This window comes from Astatotilapia calliptera, chromosome 19, assembly GCF_900246225.1.
Source record: "Astatotilapia calliptera chromosome 19, fAstCal1.2, whole genome shotgun sequence".
Classification (NCBI taxonomy): domain Eukaryota; kingdom Metazoa; phylum Chordata; class Actinopteri; order Cichliformes; family Cichlidae; genus Astatotilapia; species Astatotilapia calliptera.
In genome coordinates, this window is record NC_039320.1 from 1,426,293 (window position 1) to 1,445,294 (window position 19,002).

Here is a 19,002-nt window from a genome sequence, read left to right on the forward strand (position 1 = left end):
TCTTTTGGGATTTCCTTATGCAGCAGCTGACTGTCAGCTTGAGGATGTTTAGGTGTATAAAACAGACAGCGACAGGAGAGTTTGGGAGATGTGTTGTGCACGGCTTAACAATGAAAAGGTTATTTACTTTAAAAGCTCAGCTGCCTCTTTAGCTCAGCGGGTGAGCAGACAACCTCGTGGCCAGAGTGCAGCAGCCTGGCTTCAAGTAACCCATGGACCTTTGTAGCATGTCTTCCCTCTTCTCTCTCTCTCCCCCTTTTCTGTCCATTTTCACTGCTTTACTATTTAATAAATGCAAACATCCATCCATCCATCCATTCGCTTCCGCTTATCCTTTTTCAGGGTCGCGGGGGGCGCTGGAGCCTATCCCAGCTGTCATAGGGCGAAAGGCAGGGTACACCCTGGACAGGTCGCCAGGGCTAACACATAGGGACAGACAACTATTCACACTCACATTCACTCGCACATTCACACCTAGTGGCAATTTGGATTATCCAATTAACCTATCCCCACAAGCTGCATGTCTTTGGACGGTGGGAGGAAGCCGGAGTACCCGGAGAGAACCCACGCAAACACGGGGAGAACATGCAAACTCCACACAGAAAGACCCCGGCCTGGTGTTGGAATTGAACTCAGGACCTTCTTGCTGTGAGGCAACAGTGCTAACCACCGTGCCACCGTGCTGCCCATGCAAACATGCCAAAAAAAAAAAAACCCTTAAAAGATCATCTTGGCCCATTATGATTAGGGTGTTATTTCTCTGAGTTTGGCTATCAGTTATATATATATTATTAAATGGTTCAGCAATATCTGGGTATTTCATAGCATGAAGAGCAGTCATGGCTGTTTCCAGCTTTTCCAAAAACAAGATGGTAAAAGTTGATGCACTAGATGGCTTTTACTTTGAAAAGACTCTAAGGAATTAAACAAAGTTTTGGCCTACCCTGCAGTGCTGCTGATTGGGCTGTGTTTAGTGTGATAGGTTGATGCATAACTCATGAGCAGTGATAATTTGTTGGGTTAGGCACAAGGAGGGAATCAAAGGCACAGTGGGGCCAGAGCCATCAAGTAAGTAAATCTTTCTCATGGGCTGTTTTAATTTCAAGTAAAGGAATAATGTGTTTTGTTTTATTTCATTGTTGTACACAAACAATACCCGTCCTCCATATTTCTTTAGTCATAGTTGCTCCTGATAAAGAGTCATTTATCATTTTTAGCTTTGATTGTATTGAAATGCAGGACTTAGTCTTTTCACAAGTGTAGCCTTTTTTACTGGTCATTGGAGCACAGGCGCTACACCTCAAATACATTAAGAGTAAAAAACTGAACCTCGCTAATCCTGAAACCCAATGTGTGTGTGTTTTAATATACTCCAGATAATTTATGTACAAAAAATTGAATATGTCATTGGGACTGCTCACATCTGTTAAACTTTAGCAGCATTATGATGTGCATGAGATTTGTACAGCTAATTGTTAAACAGTCAAAACCTTCTGCATTGTTCTCCTCAGTGACCAAGCTATCACCATGCAGAATATATCAAATGAATTATTAATGTCTGTGTGGTTAAAAAGGGAAAGGAGAAAGGGCAAGAAGCTGCTGGTGGTATTTTTCCTCTGCCCTGATGTTTCTGCAGTCTCATTTTTGCCAGACTGTAGCTGCTGGGTAACTCATTCAGGTTGAACAAGAGGGTTGGGGAGGTTTATGATTTTCTCACTCATTCTTATAGATTGCATGTCTGGGGGAATTTGTGTTCATTCTTGTTCATAAGGTCATGTCCATTATTTATTTTGTCCTTATAAGTAAAACTGACTTGAAGAATCAGGTTCAGGTGATTTTTGTATCCATAAAGTTCGACTAAATATTCATGATGCAGATGTGTTTTTCTATCTGATAAGCTAAACAATGAATAAAATGAAAACAGTAATAAACACTAACAAAATATATAGCATACTATACATGGTATTAGGGCAGGGCAATATGGCCAAAAATATTTATCACGATATAATATTTTAAAATTTACGATAACGATATAACTGACGATATAAATGACGCGAGACAAAATACTTTACAACTCCACATCCACAACCCATCAATATATTTTCACTTAAACAAGCAGCTGTTTTTTATGTGCATTAAAGTTATATAAAAATTTAACAGTGCAAATGCAAATTCCTTGCTGAAAGTTTAACTAAAAGGCATGTCCAGTGGAAATTGGCCGACATATCTTCAGCCATGTATAATTTCCACAAAACCTAGATTATACACACACAATAGGGTAATATTATGTTGAAGCACAGTACGTATCACTCCGCGAGGCTCCTGCCTACAATAGCCGTAATGCTCCAACAATCCATCAAGCGGTGCAGGTTCGTAGCTTCGTAGTAAAACATTTTTTGACAGATTTTCGAGCGCCGTGTACCACATAAAATCAGTTCGAGGTCAGTAACATTATATCTTTATATTTATATATATTATATCCTAACATTATACCGGTATTACCGTGAACGGTATGATATGGCGCAAGCCCTACATGGTACACTGTACACAGCAAAATCTCCAGTGTTAAATTAACACTAGAGAGTGTCTATATGGGTCCACACCTCTGAGTGTTAAATACAACACTGTTGAGTGTTAAATTAACACTTTTGACAGTGTTATATGTTTAAAAGTAACCTAGTCAGTTTTGAAGATTAACAAAGACTATCACTGAGCAGTGCTGATTTTCTAACACTGGAAAATAACTCAAAATGTTAGAAATATTCCAGTGTTAGAAAATCAGCACTGCTCAGTGTTAGCCATTGTACAGGCAGGGAATTATTTATAATACAATGTTACAGTGTTTAAGAGAAATAAGTATTTGATCCCTACAAAACCATCAAAAGGCAAACAGGAAGCTTGGTGAGAAGGTGACAACTTTTGGTTCAGTTATTTGGAAACAGAGGAAATGAACTTCAGTCGCCTTCAGTCTGGAGCTCTGTGCATCTCCATCCAGCTCCATCAAGTCTCAAGGGTTGAGGAGGCTCATAAAACAGGTGGTGGATCAGCCCAAAGCTACACAAGAGGAGCTTGTTAACGATCTGAAGACAACCACAGTAACCAAGAACTGCACTGGTAACACACTACATTATAATGGACTCAAATTTTGCAGCCCCATCTTAGGTTTGACAGTAAACATCTAAATGAGTTGGAGAAGGCTTAGGAGAAAGTGTCGTGGTCAAAGAAGAACCAAAATTAAGCTCGACTCGCCATGTTTGGAGGAAGAGAAATGCTGAGGATGACCCAAAGAACATCATCCTCAGAGTCAAGCATGGAGGTGGAAACATTATGCTTTAGGGTTGTTTTTCTGTTAAGGGTACAGGATGACTTCACAGTATTAAGGAGTGGCTGTAGCTCGGGAGGTAGAGCAGATCATCTACTGATCGGAAGGTTAGTGCTTCGATCCCTGCCGATCCCGGGCATGCCAAGCATCCTCGGGCAAGATACTAACCCCAAGTTCTCTTCGATACATCCATCGGAGTATGAATGAGCGTGAATATTAGATAGTAAACATTGAAGGATGTGCTTGTGTGAATGGGTGTGATTGGGTGAATGTGCATGTTATAGCTTTGAGTGCTCAGGGGGAGTAGAAAAGCACTATATAAGAATCAGTCGATTTACTCCTTAAAATCATGGACGAGACACTGAAGATGGATCATGGAGCTTCCAGCATGGCAATGACCCAAAACATTTTGCTCAGGCACCAGAAGCACATTAAGGTCATTGAGTAGCCTAACCAGTGTTGATTTGATTCAGGCTGACTGTCTTGAAGTAAGCCTTACTCAGTTCCTTATTCCATAGGGCACACATACGGCTGCAGCTTTTAAGTTCAGAGTTTTTGAAGTCTGTCTTACTGCATGCTGGCTCACAGAGTTCTTGCTTGCTGTAATCGTTCCTCCTCATGTTACCAGTGCAGCATGTCCCCTCCGCTGTGAGAAGTTGTTTCAGAGTTAGTCTTTTTAGTGTAAAACACCCTCTAAACCTGCTTTTAGCTTTATTGATGGTCAAACCATTTCCTCTGGTTTAATAGCTTTGCAACAAGAGCTCTAACAAATCGGTTTAAAGTCGAATCACTTTTTTGTGGTTTGGCTAAACAAAAGGTTCATTACTAGTATAATAATATAGTATATTTAAAGCAAAGCTTAATGAACCTTTACAATCAGTTTTCAAAGATCAATTAAAGTATGCATCCTCTGAAATTCTGAGGTCCTCAAACCAGAGACTCTCCTTTAATCTCTTCCCACTAAGACTACAAACAGAACAACATGTTGGCTTCATGAAAAGCAAAACTAAAACTGACACGGCCAGTCTAACACATCTTTATCCAGTCCTCCTCAGAGGCTAAGAAGCTTTGTAGCCTTTTATCTGTTATTTATATTTGATGCTGTCTGGAGCTGATGTTCTGTCTTTCCTGTCTGTCTGTCAGAGACCAGCTTTCTCCTGGGAAACGCCCAGATCGTGGAGTGGCCCATAGTTTACAGTAATGACGGATTCTGCAAGCTGTCTGGCTTCCACAGAGCCGAGGTCATGCAGAAGAGCAGCACATGCAGGTACAAGTCAAATTAGATTTTGTATCATTACCAGACATTTGAAGTGGACCTGATATGTTTTTATTTGTTTTCTGGCATATATTTACTGTTGCACTGAAGGATGTTCAAATTAAAAATATCTGAAAGTTCAGGTAATAAACTGAAAAACTTAGTAAACTGCAGTCAGAGCAGTTTACTTGTATGTGATTGGCTGCGACCAAAGTCGACCTGCCTGCTTGTTGTTTGAGCCTAACATCTGGAAGGAACAGCCAATCAGAAGAAAGTTGGCTAAAACACAGCTTAAGACAGTGGGTTGATTGAGGGGTGCATCAAGGTCCAGCATGAGATCAACTATTTTGAACTCTGAATTATGCAGAGCTACTGTCTTTGAGTCCAAGAAGAAAAAAGGTGGAAATAAGAATAGGTTCATTTTAAAGACTGCAAATATGCACGTATTGTTGTGTAACAGCATTATTAGTTATAGCGTGGTAATGGAGCAATAATCCAATCCCAGTTTAGGTATATATGCATTAAATTTCATCTTCACATTTGCATACAGTCCTTTGCTGAATTTCTAGTAGACTCATATGTCTTATTTAGCTCCCGGGTTTATGCATTTTTAATGGTTTATTCTTCAGTGAAGAGTGGGACTCATAAAAAACCAATATATATTTATATATTTTTTTCAACACTATTGTATTTATAACCACACCAGACTAGCCATGATTCACAGCTCAAACCCTGTCACTTTCAAAGTTCTCTATTTAGCCTGCAAAGATACACACAAACAAAGAAAAGGTTTCAAAGTGTCAGTTGTTTTGCACCTCCCTAATTCTGTCCTCCTCTAGCCAAAAGAAAAACTCTTGTTTTGAAAGAGAGGAAGTAGAGAGAGGATGGCACACCACTCAGTGAGTGTCTGAAATGAATCCAGTCTGGAGCTGTCAGGGGAGCTCTTCCCGGTCCACCTCGAGGACGGTGCCCTGCTCGCCTGTCAGTCAAGATGTTTTAAAATTTGACTCCCTTTCCTCAGGCTGCTCTCAGATGTGACTGGAGGGTGGTGTGTGTGTGTGTGTGTGTGTGTGGCGTGGGTGGGGGTGGGGTCGGCCTTGACTAGCCTGCAGATAAAAAGACTCCATTCGGACACTGAGCTGAGTGAGAACAGAGACACGGATTTATCCCTGTGCTTCCTGCTGCTCTGGGCTGAAGAGGACACTGAGACTGACAATGCGCTCAGTCGTGACACTGAGAGGATTGAAGAGGCCACTGAGAGCTTAAACTTACAGGCTGCTGCCAAACTGATGGAAGACAGCAGCCTGTTAATGGGGTCCAGAGACATTTCTTTTTCTTTTTAGTCTTTTAACTGTGGTACAAAAGGTATGAATCGGTAACAGTGGTGCAGATGTGCTGACATTTCACATAAAATCCTAATAGCAGTAAGTCAAGGAAAAAACAAAACAATTTCATAAAAAGTGAAGGTAGACCTCTTCAGCTGCGAATTGAAGATGAAACATTATGCTATACAAATTGCAGTGTTTTGCGTTTGGATTTTTATCAGCCAACCTACAAAGGACTCGTGTCTTAGACTGGTCCCATAGGCCGATCACCACACCACTACACGTGTATTGCTGGATTTCCCAGTAATTCAACATGCAAATGTGGAAAGCCAAAGCCCGTGAAAGCAGGAGACCCCCATACAGAACAAGAAAGATATGACATTAATTAACTTAAGAACTGTGGGCAGATTAAGCAGCTTTAGTCTGCCCACACTGATTCACAGATTCACTTATTGGATGGATAGAAAGGCCAGCGGAGGATGTGGGCTGGCACTGACAACAGCTAATCCTAAACTAATGCTGTGCTTGATTTTTCACATCATTTCACTGAACAATTTTCCTTATGCCTGTCTTCAGCTCGCAGTAAGGCCAGGTTGAATTTTCCACTCTGCTTACTAATATGTCTGACATCACTGGTGACATTGCTAGAAGGCGACATTCAACTTTGGCCCATTCCATTAGAGGTTAGAGGGTGGGGTTAGATGTCAAATCCCAGTTTTCTGAAAACGTCCAATTTCTGTGTTCACATCATGGTGCTGTGGTGGGTAGCACTGGTGCCTTACAGTAATGGTCCTAGGTTTGAATCCAGTCTGTAGCCTTTCCATGTGGGGCTTTAGCCTTTCTTTGGTAGACCTGTCCGGGGTGTACCCTGTCTCTTGTTGTATGATAGCTGCTGTTGGCTCCTGCATCCCTGATTTGGATTTAAAAAAATGGATGGCTATACTCTGCATTTCTAACCAAAAGATGTTGAAATTTAATAAAATCCTCATTTTAAGTTCTTTGGCAAAGCTGGAAGAAAACATAAAAGCATTTACTGAACTCAAGGATGAACTGATCAGGATCTGGTCACTGAGTTTGTTTGTGTATCAAGGAAAGATCAAGTGAAAGTCTAAACTGATATTTCATTTTCAAATGGTCGATGGTCACCTGCACTGTGGCAGCATAATGGATAAAATAGTGACTGAATCTGTGCCCACTCTAAAAAGTACAAATGTGTGTGGATGTGCAAACTGGAACTGGAATTTGATCTTGGAAAACAAAGTAGGAGAAATGTATAAATGTTCCCTTTATGGAATGATTACAGCCCAGAACAAATCTGCACTCACATCCCTGTGAGCCCAATTTATCCTTTAGCCGTTGCATCACTTTATTCTATTGAACCAAACATAAGAATTAATGGAGTTTTGATGGTGATATAACACATTGACAGTACCATTAATAACATATATGAAATATCATACAGAGGCATGAAAGACTGATGATTGATTGTTGCAGTTTCTCATATTGCTTATTTCCCTTCACAGTTTTATGTACGGAGAGCTGACAGACAAGAAGACCATTGATAAAGTCAGACAGACGTTCGACAATTATGAATCTAACTGCTTTGAAATCCTGCTGTACAGAAAGAACAGTGAGTGTTCACTTCAGTTATTTCTTGATGTGTCTCATCATGTCTTTTATGTAATTTTTTAACACATATACATTACTGATAGCCTTCTGTCTGCATTGTTGTCATCATTTCTATCAGTGTGTATTCAGTTGAGTTATGTTAAGTTCAGTTATGTTTTTGTATTCTGATTTTAACATTCTATCAATCGATTATTTCTAATGAACATGTTCTTTTCATTTTTATTTTATTTTACATGTCCTTGACAGACTTTTTTTTATTTATATGTCTTTAAGGATGTGAGATTTAAATCACTGCTCATGTTAGATAAAGGCAATAAATGGAGGGCAGATACAATTTGATAAAATGAATTAAAAAATGTAAACACAGTGTTGTTGACTGTGTATTTGAACAATAGTAAAGTATACCAACTGGGCATAACATTATGACCACCTGCCTTGCCTCATCCAGCTTGACTTCTTTCCATAGTGCATCCTGGTGCCAGGTATTTCCCATGTAAGTGACGCAGATGTATCCGGTTTTCCACACGATGTAAAAGATTCATCATCACCTTTTTCCATTCCTCCGTTCTCCAATGCTGATGCTCACATGGCCACTGTTGGTGCTCTCGGCATGGATATTAGTCAGCGTGGTCACCCTGACTGGTCTGCGGCTATGCAGCCCCATACAGAACAAATTGTGATGTACTGTGGATTCTGACATGTTTCTATCAGAACCAGCTTTAACTTTACTGGCAATTTGAGCTAAAATAGCTCATCTGTTGGATCACATGGAACAGATTTCGCTCGACACATATGAATGAGACTTGGCTGCCCATGACCCTGTTGCTGGTTCACCACTGTTTCTTCTGTGGGCCTCTTTTGATAGATACTATCCACTGCAGGAAAAACCCAGAGCCCGTCACAGGTCCTTGTGAAAGTTGCTTAAATCCTTACACTTGCCTCTTTTTCCTTCTTCTAACACATTAACTTTAAGGACTAAATGGACTCTTTATCTGTATAAGGTCTTTAAGTCTGAGCTGTGTCCGGGTCCAAAGTCAAACGAACACTGCAGCATCACTGAGAGTTTAAAAACTGTATAAATTCTGTCATCTGTAATAAAATGATCAGTATGGCTGCTCTACCAGGTGTAACAATTAAGTTTAACATTCAGGCATCCATGAAAACAGGTTTTATGAAGTTAAACAGAGTAAGAAGATAGCAGGGAGTTAGCTCGCTAGTTTCCATCTAAACATACCATGTTCTGACTGAGGGATTTCTGAAAAAATTAAAACATACAGCTCTGCTATCACTTCTGACATAAATGAAGACAGAAAACTAAACAGTAGTGACGTTTGTAGGGCTACTGAAGTTGGGCTAGCTGGTATGTAACGGTGTGCTACATGGTGGCTAGCTACACAGCTAGGGTTAGCATACTATAAACACATTACCACAGTGAAAACTTTTTTCCACTTGATAAAAGTTAACGTGAGGGTTCCCGATGGTTAGGGACAAACACAATTGTATGACAGAATCCTGAAAATGGACCAAACAACTGAACAACTGAGATAATCCATCCACAATACCAGGTTAGTCATTAATATACTGCTGCCTGTGCTGGGCTGTAATCACATAACAAGGTTTTAAAAACTGAGCTTTAGAATGAACAGTGGTAATAAAAACTGAGAGAGGCGGACAGTGATTACAGCCTTTTTTTTAGAGGCTTCTTCAGATTAAGTAGAACAAGATACAAAGCATTAAAATACGTTAAAAACACAACAACCTTAATAAACGCAGAGTAGTTTGGACCCGGAAGCAGGGTTCATATGTCAACACTTAAAGACCGGATATCCCACCCACTAACAGGAGCCATGAGCCATTCACTTTACCTGTCAGTGCTTATAATGTTAACCTGAGAGGTACTAGATCAGCGTGTTAGGACAACTGACAAGCTGGAACTACAAAATGGTCCATCTTTGAGTGCAGAATGGAGAAGGAAATAAAAACTTTTACCATGGCACAAATTTGATGACAAATTATGAGAGCAGGGCCCTCATAGAGGCGTTTGTGTAATACGTGAATGAGGCGAATTCTTTATGTGTGAAGTAGTTTCTCTTCTTTTCCTTAGTACACGTAGATTAATTGTTTTGCTTCTTTATCTACTGGCTTCCTTAGGGTGCCATCCACTGCCCCCTTAAAAGCGGAAAGAATATCACTTTGACCTCTGACACATCCACTTAGTTCAATTGCCATGTTTACCACTCTCACAAAGTACCCAAGTGCCACGTGAGTGCTGGTTCAGGACTCAACTCAGCCTTTTGTACTAATGAGTTAGCATGTTCATTGCCACAAAATTGCTTAAATTTCAAAGTAAGAAAGCAGAATATGATATTTCTTTTTATTTGACTTGTGTTTTTAAAATAAATTAAATTAAATTTTATTTATATAGCACCAAATTACAACAACATTCATCTCAAGGTGCTTATATACAATCAGACGACCCCCTATGAGCAAGCACTTTTTGAAAAAAATACCCTTTAACCAGATATAAAAATAATGGTTATCACACACTGGTGTGTAATTCAGTTGTTTTCTTTATTAAGATAAATATCTCTAAAATCCATTATTGGCATATAGATTTAAACGTATATATATATATATATATATATTTTTTTTTTTTTTTACATTTATTTTAATATCTGATACAGACTTATGAAACCAACCACATTTGACTCAGTGGCACAAAGATTGTCTTCTGAGAGTCTTAATGTGGTTGCTTGGTCCTGATAATGGAGCATAATTAATGGCTAGATTATATTTATATCTGCCCTCTGTTGATTGTTTGAGCAAGCCCAGAGCAGCAATTTAGATGTGAAATCACTTTAATCTGTTTTCTGCAAAGACAGCAGAGATGTCATAAAAGCTAGTGCAGTAATAAAAAATTTTTTTTCCACAAATTGTTCCACAAATTGTTCCAACATATATTTTTCACATTTTGAAAGAAGTGGTCAAAGGTTTGTGGACACCCTAACACAAACCCCTAATGGAAGCATTGATAAGTAGTTTGAAAAATTCTTTTAGTAAAGCAACATAAAAGTATAATGTTTCAAACCTAGTAAGGATTCCACAAGAGATTGTTCAGATTACATTTGGTAAGGTTATTTCGAGCATCATGGATGTTAAATCCTCAATGGTGACACTGTCTTGGGTCTATTTGTTATTTTGTTTTATAGTGACTCCCTTTGGACATATGTACTCTAAGATTTGATGATGTTTTGTTGCAGGAAGTCCTGTTTGGTTCTACATGCAAGTGGCTCCCATCAGGAATGAGAATGACAAGGTGGTGCTGTTCCTCTGCACTTTTAAGGACATTACCCTCTTCAAGCAGCCCATCGAAGATGAAACTACTAAAGGTGGGTGTTTTCACACTGCACAAATGTTTCTCTCCTTTTGTTGAAGATAAGTTTTGTGTGGAGGACGACGGAGGGCCCAAAGTCTTGACAGATTTGAAAACCCGACGCTCCCTAGTGCAGATGATGATCAGCTTGGTGCTCTGAACCACTTGAAAAGATTGTGTTGTGTTTCTGGTTTATTAGACAGCAACACACTATGAAGAATAACAGCAGAGCAGTGCAGGGCATGACATGTGACAAAATGTCTGAGAGCAAAAGAAATTAATACATGGCTGGATGCTCCAATGCAATCTAACGCCACTTGGCTTGTGATCGGACGTGTAATTAGCTTTCTTCATCCTTGTCCTTCAACAGCTTTTTTCTTCCTTTCTCTCCATCTCCTTCTGCATATGTACACTCCTACACTTTATTCTTTTCCTTTTATTACTTGATGTTTCTCTAAACTTCCTTCACCTTATCTTTAACTTTTCTTTATCATTCTCTACCTTTTCTTGCCCTTCATTTACGGTACTGACTTTCTCTTCCTTATCCTAGTTTCTTAGCTTTTCCTCCTCGTTCTTGCAGCTTTTTCTTTGAACACCTGTTTTGTTTATCATCCTTCTCTCTCTTCTTCCTGTTTTGCTCAGTCATCGTCTTCGCCTTGCATTGAATTTTCTCTGATATTCTCTGGTTACTGATTGCTACCTCCGTTACATTCTCTGTGTAATTATGCCCATTATTCTTTTTATCCTTGCTGGCACAGTGCATTCCAATACCAGTTGGCTGACTGGTCCACCACTTTTGCTTCAAACTGCAGCTTTAGAGGTTTTTCCCCCTGGGGCCCTTATGATGTTGACACTTGTTCTTTTTTCTCAGTGGATGGCTGTGAAAATGGATACTCAAATTTACATTACCCTCAGGAAATGCCTGATATCGTTGGTGATCTGTTGACTTATCGGTATGTGCCATCGTCAGCCAAAATTTATCTGTCTTATTATCTCCAAGTTAATGTGATTTCTGTTAGTCTGGCCTGCACTTTGTGTTAAGTTCCAATTAGCAAATTAGTCTCAATTGTCATCCACCTCATCCTTCTGCTCCCTTTGACTCTGCGTACCAAACTCTCCTCTGTCCTTTCTCTCACGCTGAGAAGTCTCAGAAGATTAGTACTTGCTACAAACCTTTTTCCTTTCTTTTGTTTTTCATCCCAAGCTGAATGTGAAAAAAGGAACATGTCAAGTCTCTCTGCAGTTTCCCTGCAAAGCTGTCAGGTTGTGTTTGACAAGGTTCTGATGCTGTCAGGAGTCACTGGAGGAGTGGGTACCGGTGTTATCCTCTGTGCCCTGACTGATGTACAGTGTCAGCTCCCCGCCTTGGGAGTCAGTTCTGGTGCTGCCATTCTGGTGTGTTTTCCCTTTTTACAAGGATCATGCACCCTTCCCCCTTCATTGATATACAGGCACCTGTAAACATGTGCGCACACATGCACTGATGTACTCCTGCCTCCTCGCTGCAAAGATCTCCTCACTGTTCTCATGTGTGTTTCTTTTAATTAATTAATTTAAAGTGTTCTCAGCGACATGAAAAACATGGCCTGAATCAAAGCAATCGAACGATCGAAGCCTTAGTGGATCTATTCGTCACATTAGCGTGTTGACATCTTTGTGATTTAGCTGTGGCTGCTGCCTCTGACAGTGTGACAAACTTTGCTTAACATTTTGACAAAGTGAGGCATCAAGTTTTATGCAGTATGAGTGTACATAGCTTATCCAAGTTAAAGTATTTTTGTACAGTAATGGTGCTGTAGAGAAGCTCTAAAAATGTTGTATTAAAGTATTCTCACAAACATTACAGTTGTTACATATTAATAACCCCAAAGCTATGTAGAATCTGAAAAAGCAGTGGCACCAAATTACTGAGTTGTTCCCTCAGTTATGCTGTAACAGTATTCAATCAGGGCCTTTTTCCAGGAAGCAGGTTCATCAAACTCTGAGTCTAGCCATAAGATCAGAGTGAGTCCAATAGACTCTGAGTATGATCATCTTGAGTTAACTACATGCATGCGTAGAGAAAAAAGCTCCTCGTCTGTGGAGCTGTAATAACACAAGTTATAATTATGGGTAAATTGTACCAGTGCTGAATATGAACATGTGCCAGTAAGGCCCAGAATATTGATTTAAGAAAATAAAAATAAAAAAGGGGAAAGTTTAGTTCACTCTGTCATCATCAGACACAGAAAAAAAAAGTTGCATACAAATATTTACATTTTTCGTGCTCTCCATGGTCACCATTTATCTTAGCTAACGTGAGTTTTCATTAGCTAAAGCTGCAATCTTAATTTGACATCACAGTTTGTGATTCCATCTAATTATTCAGCAAGTTAACAGAGGAAAAATGTAGGTGACAGAAGCTGAAGATAAAAACATTGACTGACACATCAGACATGTAACAGTTTATGGCCACTTCATTTTTTTTAAAATGAAATTCAATCAGCATTTAATGTACTGATGTGCTGTAACAGTCTGATTTTTAATGTTAGAGGATTTAATTATTTCTTCCATTACTGGATAAAAATGCTTAATGAGATTTACAGAAAAACTATGCTTTGTTTCCCAGTTTAACCTTTTTTTAATCTGATCTAAGATCAGCCTTTACTGATAGCTGATAGCTGTCATACAGTCAGTAGTAACTGTTTCACATTTAACTAAAAAAAATGCAGCTTTCCAAGTTTTGTAAGACACGTGTAAGCTTTTATAGCGCTGTCTACTGTACATCAGCTAGATTTGACATATTTCATTATAGCTTTGGCGAGATGACCTATTTCAACCCATGAGAAACCAAGGTCACACAGGTGTTCTTGTTAAAGTTTCAACACTGACTCTCCCATAGCTTTCCTGACAGTAAAAATTGGTCTGGGCTCTTACGGGTTAAAATCAGGAATACAGACAAAATAAGCCTGCCTTGATTCACCTGAATGGGAAGAGCTGGGAAATTACCTCATCTGAAATGGATCTGGGCCTGATCTGGTCTGAATCTATGATCTTTATCCATTTTGGATCTGCACTGGATAGTTTCACTTTTCCTGTACGCCATCCTATGTTAACCCCACAGATGGTTGTGCAGGAAAATCTCAGTCGATCAGCAGTTTCTCAAACCAGCCTGCCTGGTACAAACAACCATGCCACATTCAGAGTTACTTAAGTCATATTTCTTCCCCAAACTGACACTCGTGACCTGCTGCCAGGTGATTGTCTGACTATATAGTTATGTTAACAAGTTGAACAAGTGTACCTGATAATAAAGTGGATGAATATTTACTGCCAATAAAGAAAATGCATTTTCATGTCTGTCAGTTTTGGATGGTATATTAAAAGTTTTTTAAAGTCATAGTTCATTAAAAGTCAAAGCAATGCTTTGTGTGTATAAAACACAACACTAATTTACTTAAAATTTATTTACAGTTAATATAAGTTCAAGCTAATGTAAACAGGGTTGGTTTGAGCAGAAAACAGTTTAGCATTTAATACTTTTAATCTTTTAATTTCTGACATTTCAACATGAAAATAAACATATTGTTAAAAAGGAATGGACTATTAAAGATATGGCTTCTTGTTCTGGACATGCATGTAAGTGCGTATAGTTTGACCTTTTAAAAGACAATCTCCTTGGTAACAAAGCTCCACCTCGCAGGTGGTGGTTTGACTGGCATACTCCAACTTCAGACCAGCTAGTGCACTGTGGTGTATTTCAGTACAGTACAGCTCATTAGAAGCCACAGAGAGGATGCAGCCTTTGCCTGCTGTGCCACAGAGCACACAGGGGCGTACTGGGTTCAGCAGTTTAGCCCGCCTGGTGATAAGGGGGGTGGGAGAGGCCGTTTGTAGGGAAGGGAGATTCGCTGCTGCAGGCGTTGGTGGAGTTGGCTCGTGCTGCAGACTAAAATTCACTCTGGGCTCCGTCTCCGGCTGCTCCCACAGCGCGGCATGCCACAGCATGTCAGCGTCATCAGAGTGGGAGATATTGCAGTAAAAATCTAACAGGGGATTTCAAATTCATTGTGTGCTTTCTTGACACCGTGTCCCTGTTTCACCTAAAAATAAACCATTTATACACATTTATTGGTCTAAAACCTGGATGTTTCTGCATGTGAGAAGAGATTTGCATTCTTTCCTTCATGTTTCCACTTAAACTGAGCTTTAAATGGTGCTTCTCCCACGAACCTAAAACATCTGGATCGAGACAATTTTCTTTGCACGTGGCTGATTGTGGTTATCAAGGTGAACCAGCTGGCCGGTGCTTATTCGTCTCAGTATCATCCACTGACTGAAGCAGTAAGAAAAAAAAGAGGAAAAAGAATACACAGGAAAGCAGAACTATTAAAAAATAATGGTCACTGTGTTGTTGTTGTTTTATGGTAGAGTGGCTGTGTTGACTGCTTTGCTTTGTCAGCACCTGTGAGTGCTTCACAAAGTGCTGTTACCTCAGCCTCAGGCGAGACAACATTTCAGGCTGACGGCTGATCACAATGAGTGACGAGTACTGTGGCAGGGACACAAGTGCCTCAGGCACTAAGTGTAATCCTTCAGTTTTTTTAAACCAATAGTTTGATTTAGCTTGACCAGTAACAGTTACCTTTACTCAAAGTGGTTTTGTGCTGTGGAAATTACAGTCCGCTCTGTTGAGAAGAACGGAAGTCTTTTTAAATGGTGACCTTTTTTTAAGGAATACAATATTTGAGAATGTGGAAGACATTTAATTGAATTGTTCTCCATTGTGTTTAAAAAATGCATAGATTTCATTTCATTTGTTGGAAATCTATCTGTGGCAGGGTGTGGCTTGGGGCTCAGCTGCAAGGGAGGCTGAGACACACCGGAGCTCCGTCAGCCAATTACGTCTCCCCTATAAAGAAATGTACCGGGACCTGAGTTGGGGTTGTGCGTGTGGCTGGCAGCTGAAAAGCTGCGACCGTGTATTAAAGGCACGAACAGCTAAATAAAAGGGGTCAAAACGTGCGAACTGTGTGGTCGGGTTCGTCACTCTGTCTCACTATCCAAGTTAGTTAATTGTAATCCATCTTTGGGTGAGAACAACTTGTCACACACAAGGTTTTTACAACTTGGAAAGCTCAAGGAACCTTACTAAGCACTGATATATTACAACAAATTGTTCAATAGCTACACTATATGTAAAAAAAACATAGGACCACACTGTTGAATCTTTGAATTTGGGTGTTTTCAGTCCCGAACACACGCGTGTATAAAATCACAGCACCTAACCATGCAGTCTGCTTTTACAAACATTTGTGTCCACTTGATTCAACCACAGTGCTGTAACTGAATGCCATCTTTGTAACAAGTCTGCTTGTATTCCACGATCAGCTGGAAGTGGCATTACTGCAAGGTGAAGACCCAGAGCAGCTCAGTCATGAAGTGGCAGACCACGTAAATTTACAGAGCAAGGTTGGCGAGTGCTGAGGCTGGGAAACGTTTGCCAACACTCTGCTGACTGATTATGGTATCTCCATCAGCACAAAAACTGTGTGCTGTGAACTTCACGGCATTTCAATGGCCACATAAAACTCATTTAACAATCGGACTTCCATTTTGGCTAAATGTCCAAATTATTGCTTGGATTTAGGGTTCTTTTTCCAAGGTTATCATTATGCAGCAATATTGTTAACATTTGTTGAATTTATCCTCTAAGTCATAAAAATGATTGGGGCTGTTTAATTCCACTCAATTCTTAGCAACAAACATGATTTGCTGCAATTTGCTTCAACCTGCGCCATACGTGGATGTAGAGTTAATCTTTAAAACCGTCTGTGACCTCTTGCCAAACTCTGTTGTGACCTCTATATCTCCCCTCTTACAGGACATCTTTTTTCACCTGCACTTCCAGGTATTACAAAATGAAAAAGAATGATGTGCTTTTGCACTGCATGTATATAAGTCATGTGTCCCACATGTACTGTTTATAAAGGCGCATGTCATGCAATGCAGTTTACTGTGTGTAGTATTTTCAACCAAAATCTAATCTCAGACTCTACTTACTTTGGTGCGTGCACTAGTTCTGCTCCTGTGTTATTTTTAGCCGAATGCCTTTTTCTTTTTTTTTTTCAATTTCCATTTCAAGTCTGATAAATCACACGGTTGCTGCATTCTTGTGAAACATAGGCAGACGCAGCACTATTAACCGTGAAAAAGACCGCTTATTTTCTTGTCCTGCAGTTTCCTTTCATGCTCTCTGTGAGGGCTTTTTGTCCTTTTTTTGCCACAATGTACAGTGGAAGCCTGTGGGCTGTCAGTATGTATTTACGTGAATGCCAGCAAGACAAATTCTCCCATTTTGCTTCATGATGAAAGTGTTTGTATGAAAAAGAGCCCATTGGCTCATTTTCTCTGCCAGCGGCTCGCTGTTTTTCTGTTAATGCATTGTGCTGCTCTGTAATGCATGCACATTTTACCGTGAACTATTCAGCCATTATAGGCAGCACAGAAAAAAAGTCTTAAGAATGACATGAAAATGATAAGAATTACATCACAAAGGAAAGGCGCTACAGTCAAATCATTCTTTGTCACGGTTTCTAACATAAATTCATATGCAAGATTTAGGTGTTAGAAATAGTTCAGGTTTCACAACAAATCACGTGTCATGATGGATTTCCCTGTTTAAGAGAGTTAGTTGTGGACTATTAATTTGCTGTCATGAGTGAAAAGGATGCTTAGTTAATGTAAGCCTCGATCACAGCTCCTAGTGGTCAGCTTCATAGTAAATTGAAACTACTTGAAAAGCATAGGCAGCAAGATTTTTATTAGTAATGATCTAGTTTATATTGTTAGCAGCTTGTTAGCCAACGTAAACATTGCTTTTCATGCATTTTCAGTCTAGTCCTTGTACCTTTTTCAGAAGAATGTTTAATATCATCATCATCATTATTATTATTATTGTGATCTATGAGCCATTCAAGTATAAAAAGGCACCCAACTCAAGGATGATCCAGTGTTGTCTAAACATTAAATTTGCTGAATTAATTACTTGCAGCCTCTATCAAAAACATTTTATATGTTCCAGTCTCTTCAGCTGAATCTACAAAAATGCCAAAGATAACACATCTTGAAAGGCTTTGTCCCCAAGTTGATTTCTTATAAGTTAGAACAGGGCTGCCCAATCCCAGTCCTCAAGAGCTACTATCCTGCAGCTTTTAGATGCATCCCTACTCCAACACAGCTGAATCAAATGGTTTGATTACCTCTTCAGCATGCCATCATGTTTGGCAAAGGCCTGATAACAAGCCATTCATTTGATTCGGGTGTGTGGGAACAAGGATGCATCTAAAAGCTGCAGGACGGTAGCTCTCGAGGACCGGGATTGGACACCCCTGAGTTAGAAACTCAGCATTGTGTGTAGTGTGTCCCTAAAAATTCTGAGGAAGAAAGTTTTTAGTGTTATAATGCATTAGTAGTGCTACATTAATGTGGGTCAGCATTGAGGGCCTCTGCTCTCTCCCTTGCTTGTTGAAGTTATTTGGGTTAGTGTGTTTTTTTGGCTGATATCCTGTCTCACTTGTGCAATGATGTCAGTAGAGAGACCAACTAGGAGTCTCAGAATATTGTGTTTTTATTATTATCTCATATTATTAATAGGTACATTTAGCATCCACTGAGCAACATTGACATTTTTTAATCAGTAGCCACCTTGACTAAAAATTGGCAGTTATGCGCCAAATCAACTCGAGCTGCATCGTGTCCTACACAGTAATTTGTCTCATTGTTTTCCCAAACTGGTTGCCTTACTTTCATTTTGACAGTACATTTATGTTCATAAGTTCCCAGCTTTACCTCTGACAGCTGCTACTGCTCAGCATCACTGCATGTTACTTTAACCCCCTCCCCCAGCCAGCATCCACCTGTAGGCTCTGGGGCTGTATTTATTCATCACTTCCCAATTGCCCCATGTGTTGTATTTGTTGTACTCTGCTGCAACCATTTCAACACATCTACGCACAGAATGTTGTTTACTCAGCAATATCTATTTACATGTACACAAGTGAGCACAGCTGTGTTCTTGTGAATGAAACATAGGAATAATATTATTAATAATAATAAT

The 19,002-nt window shown here is 39.6% G+C and overlaps 1 protein-coding gene across 2 annotated transcripts in view; it reads left to right on the plus strand.

The window, feature by feature from the left end:
- kcnh5b (potassium voltage-gated channel, subfamily H (eag-related), member 5b) overlaps positions 1-19,002 on the plus strand; it is a 183,642-nt gene that overhangs the window by 5,990 nt on the left and 158,650 nt on the right. For both annotated transcript variants that reach the window (XM_026151082.1, XM_026151083.1), the window contains exons 2-4: positions 4,466-4,589; positions 7,426-7,532; positions 10,792-10,920. In XM_026151082.1, coding sequence (XP_026006867.1) covers positions 4,466-4,589; positions 7,426-7,532; positions 10,792-10,920 — 360 coding nt within the window. The remainder of the gene's footprint in view (positions 1-4,465; positions 4,590-7,425; positions 7,533-10,791; positions 10,921-19,002) is intronic.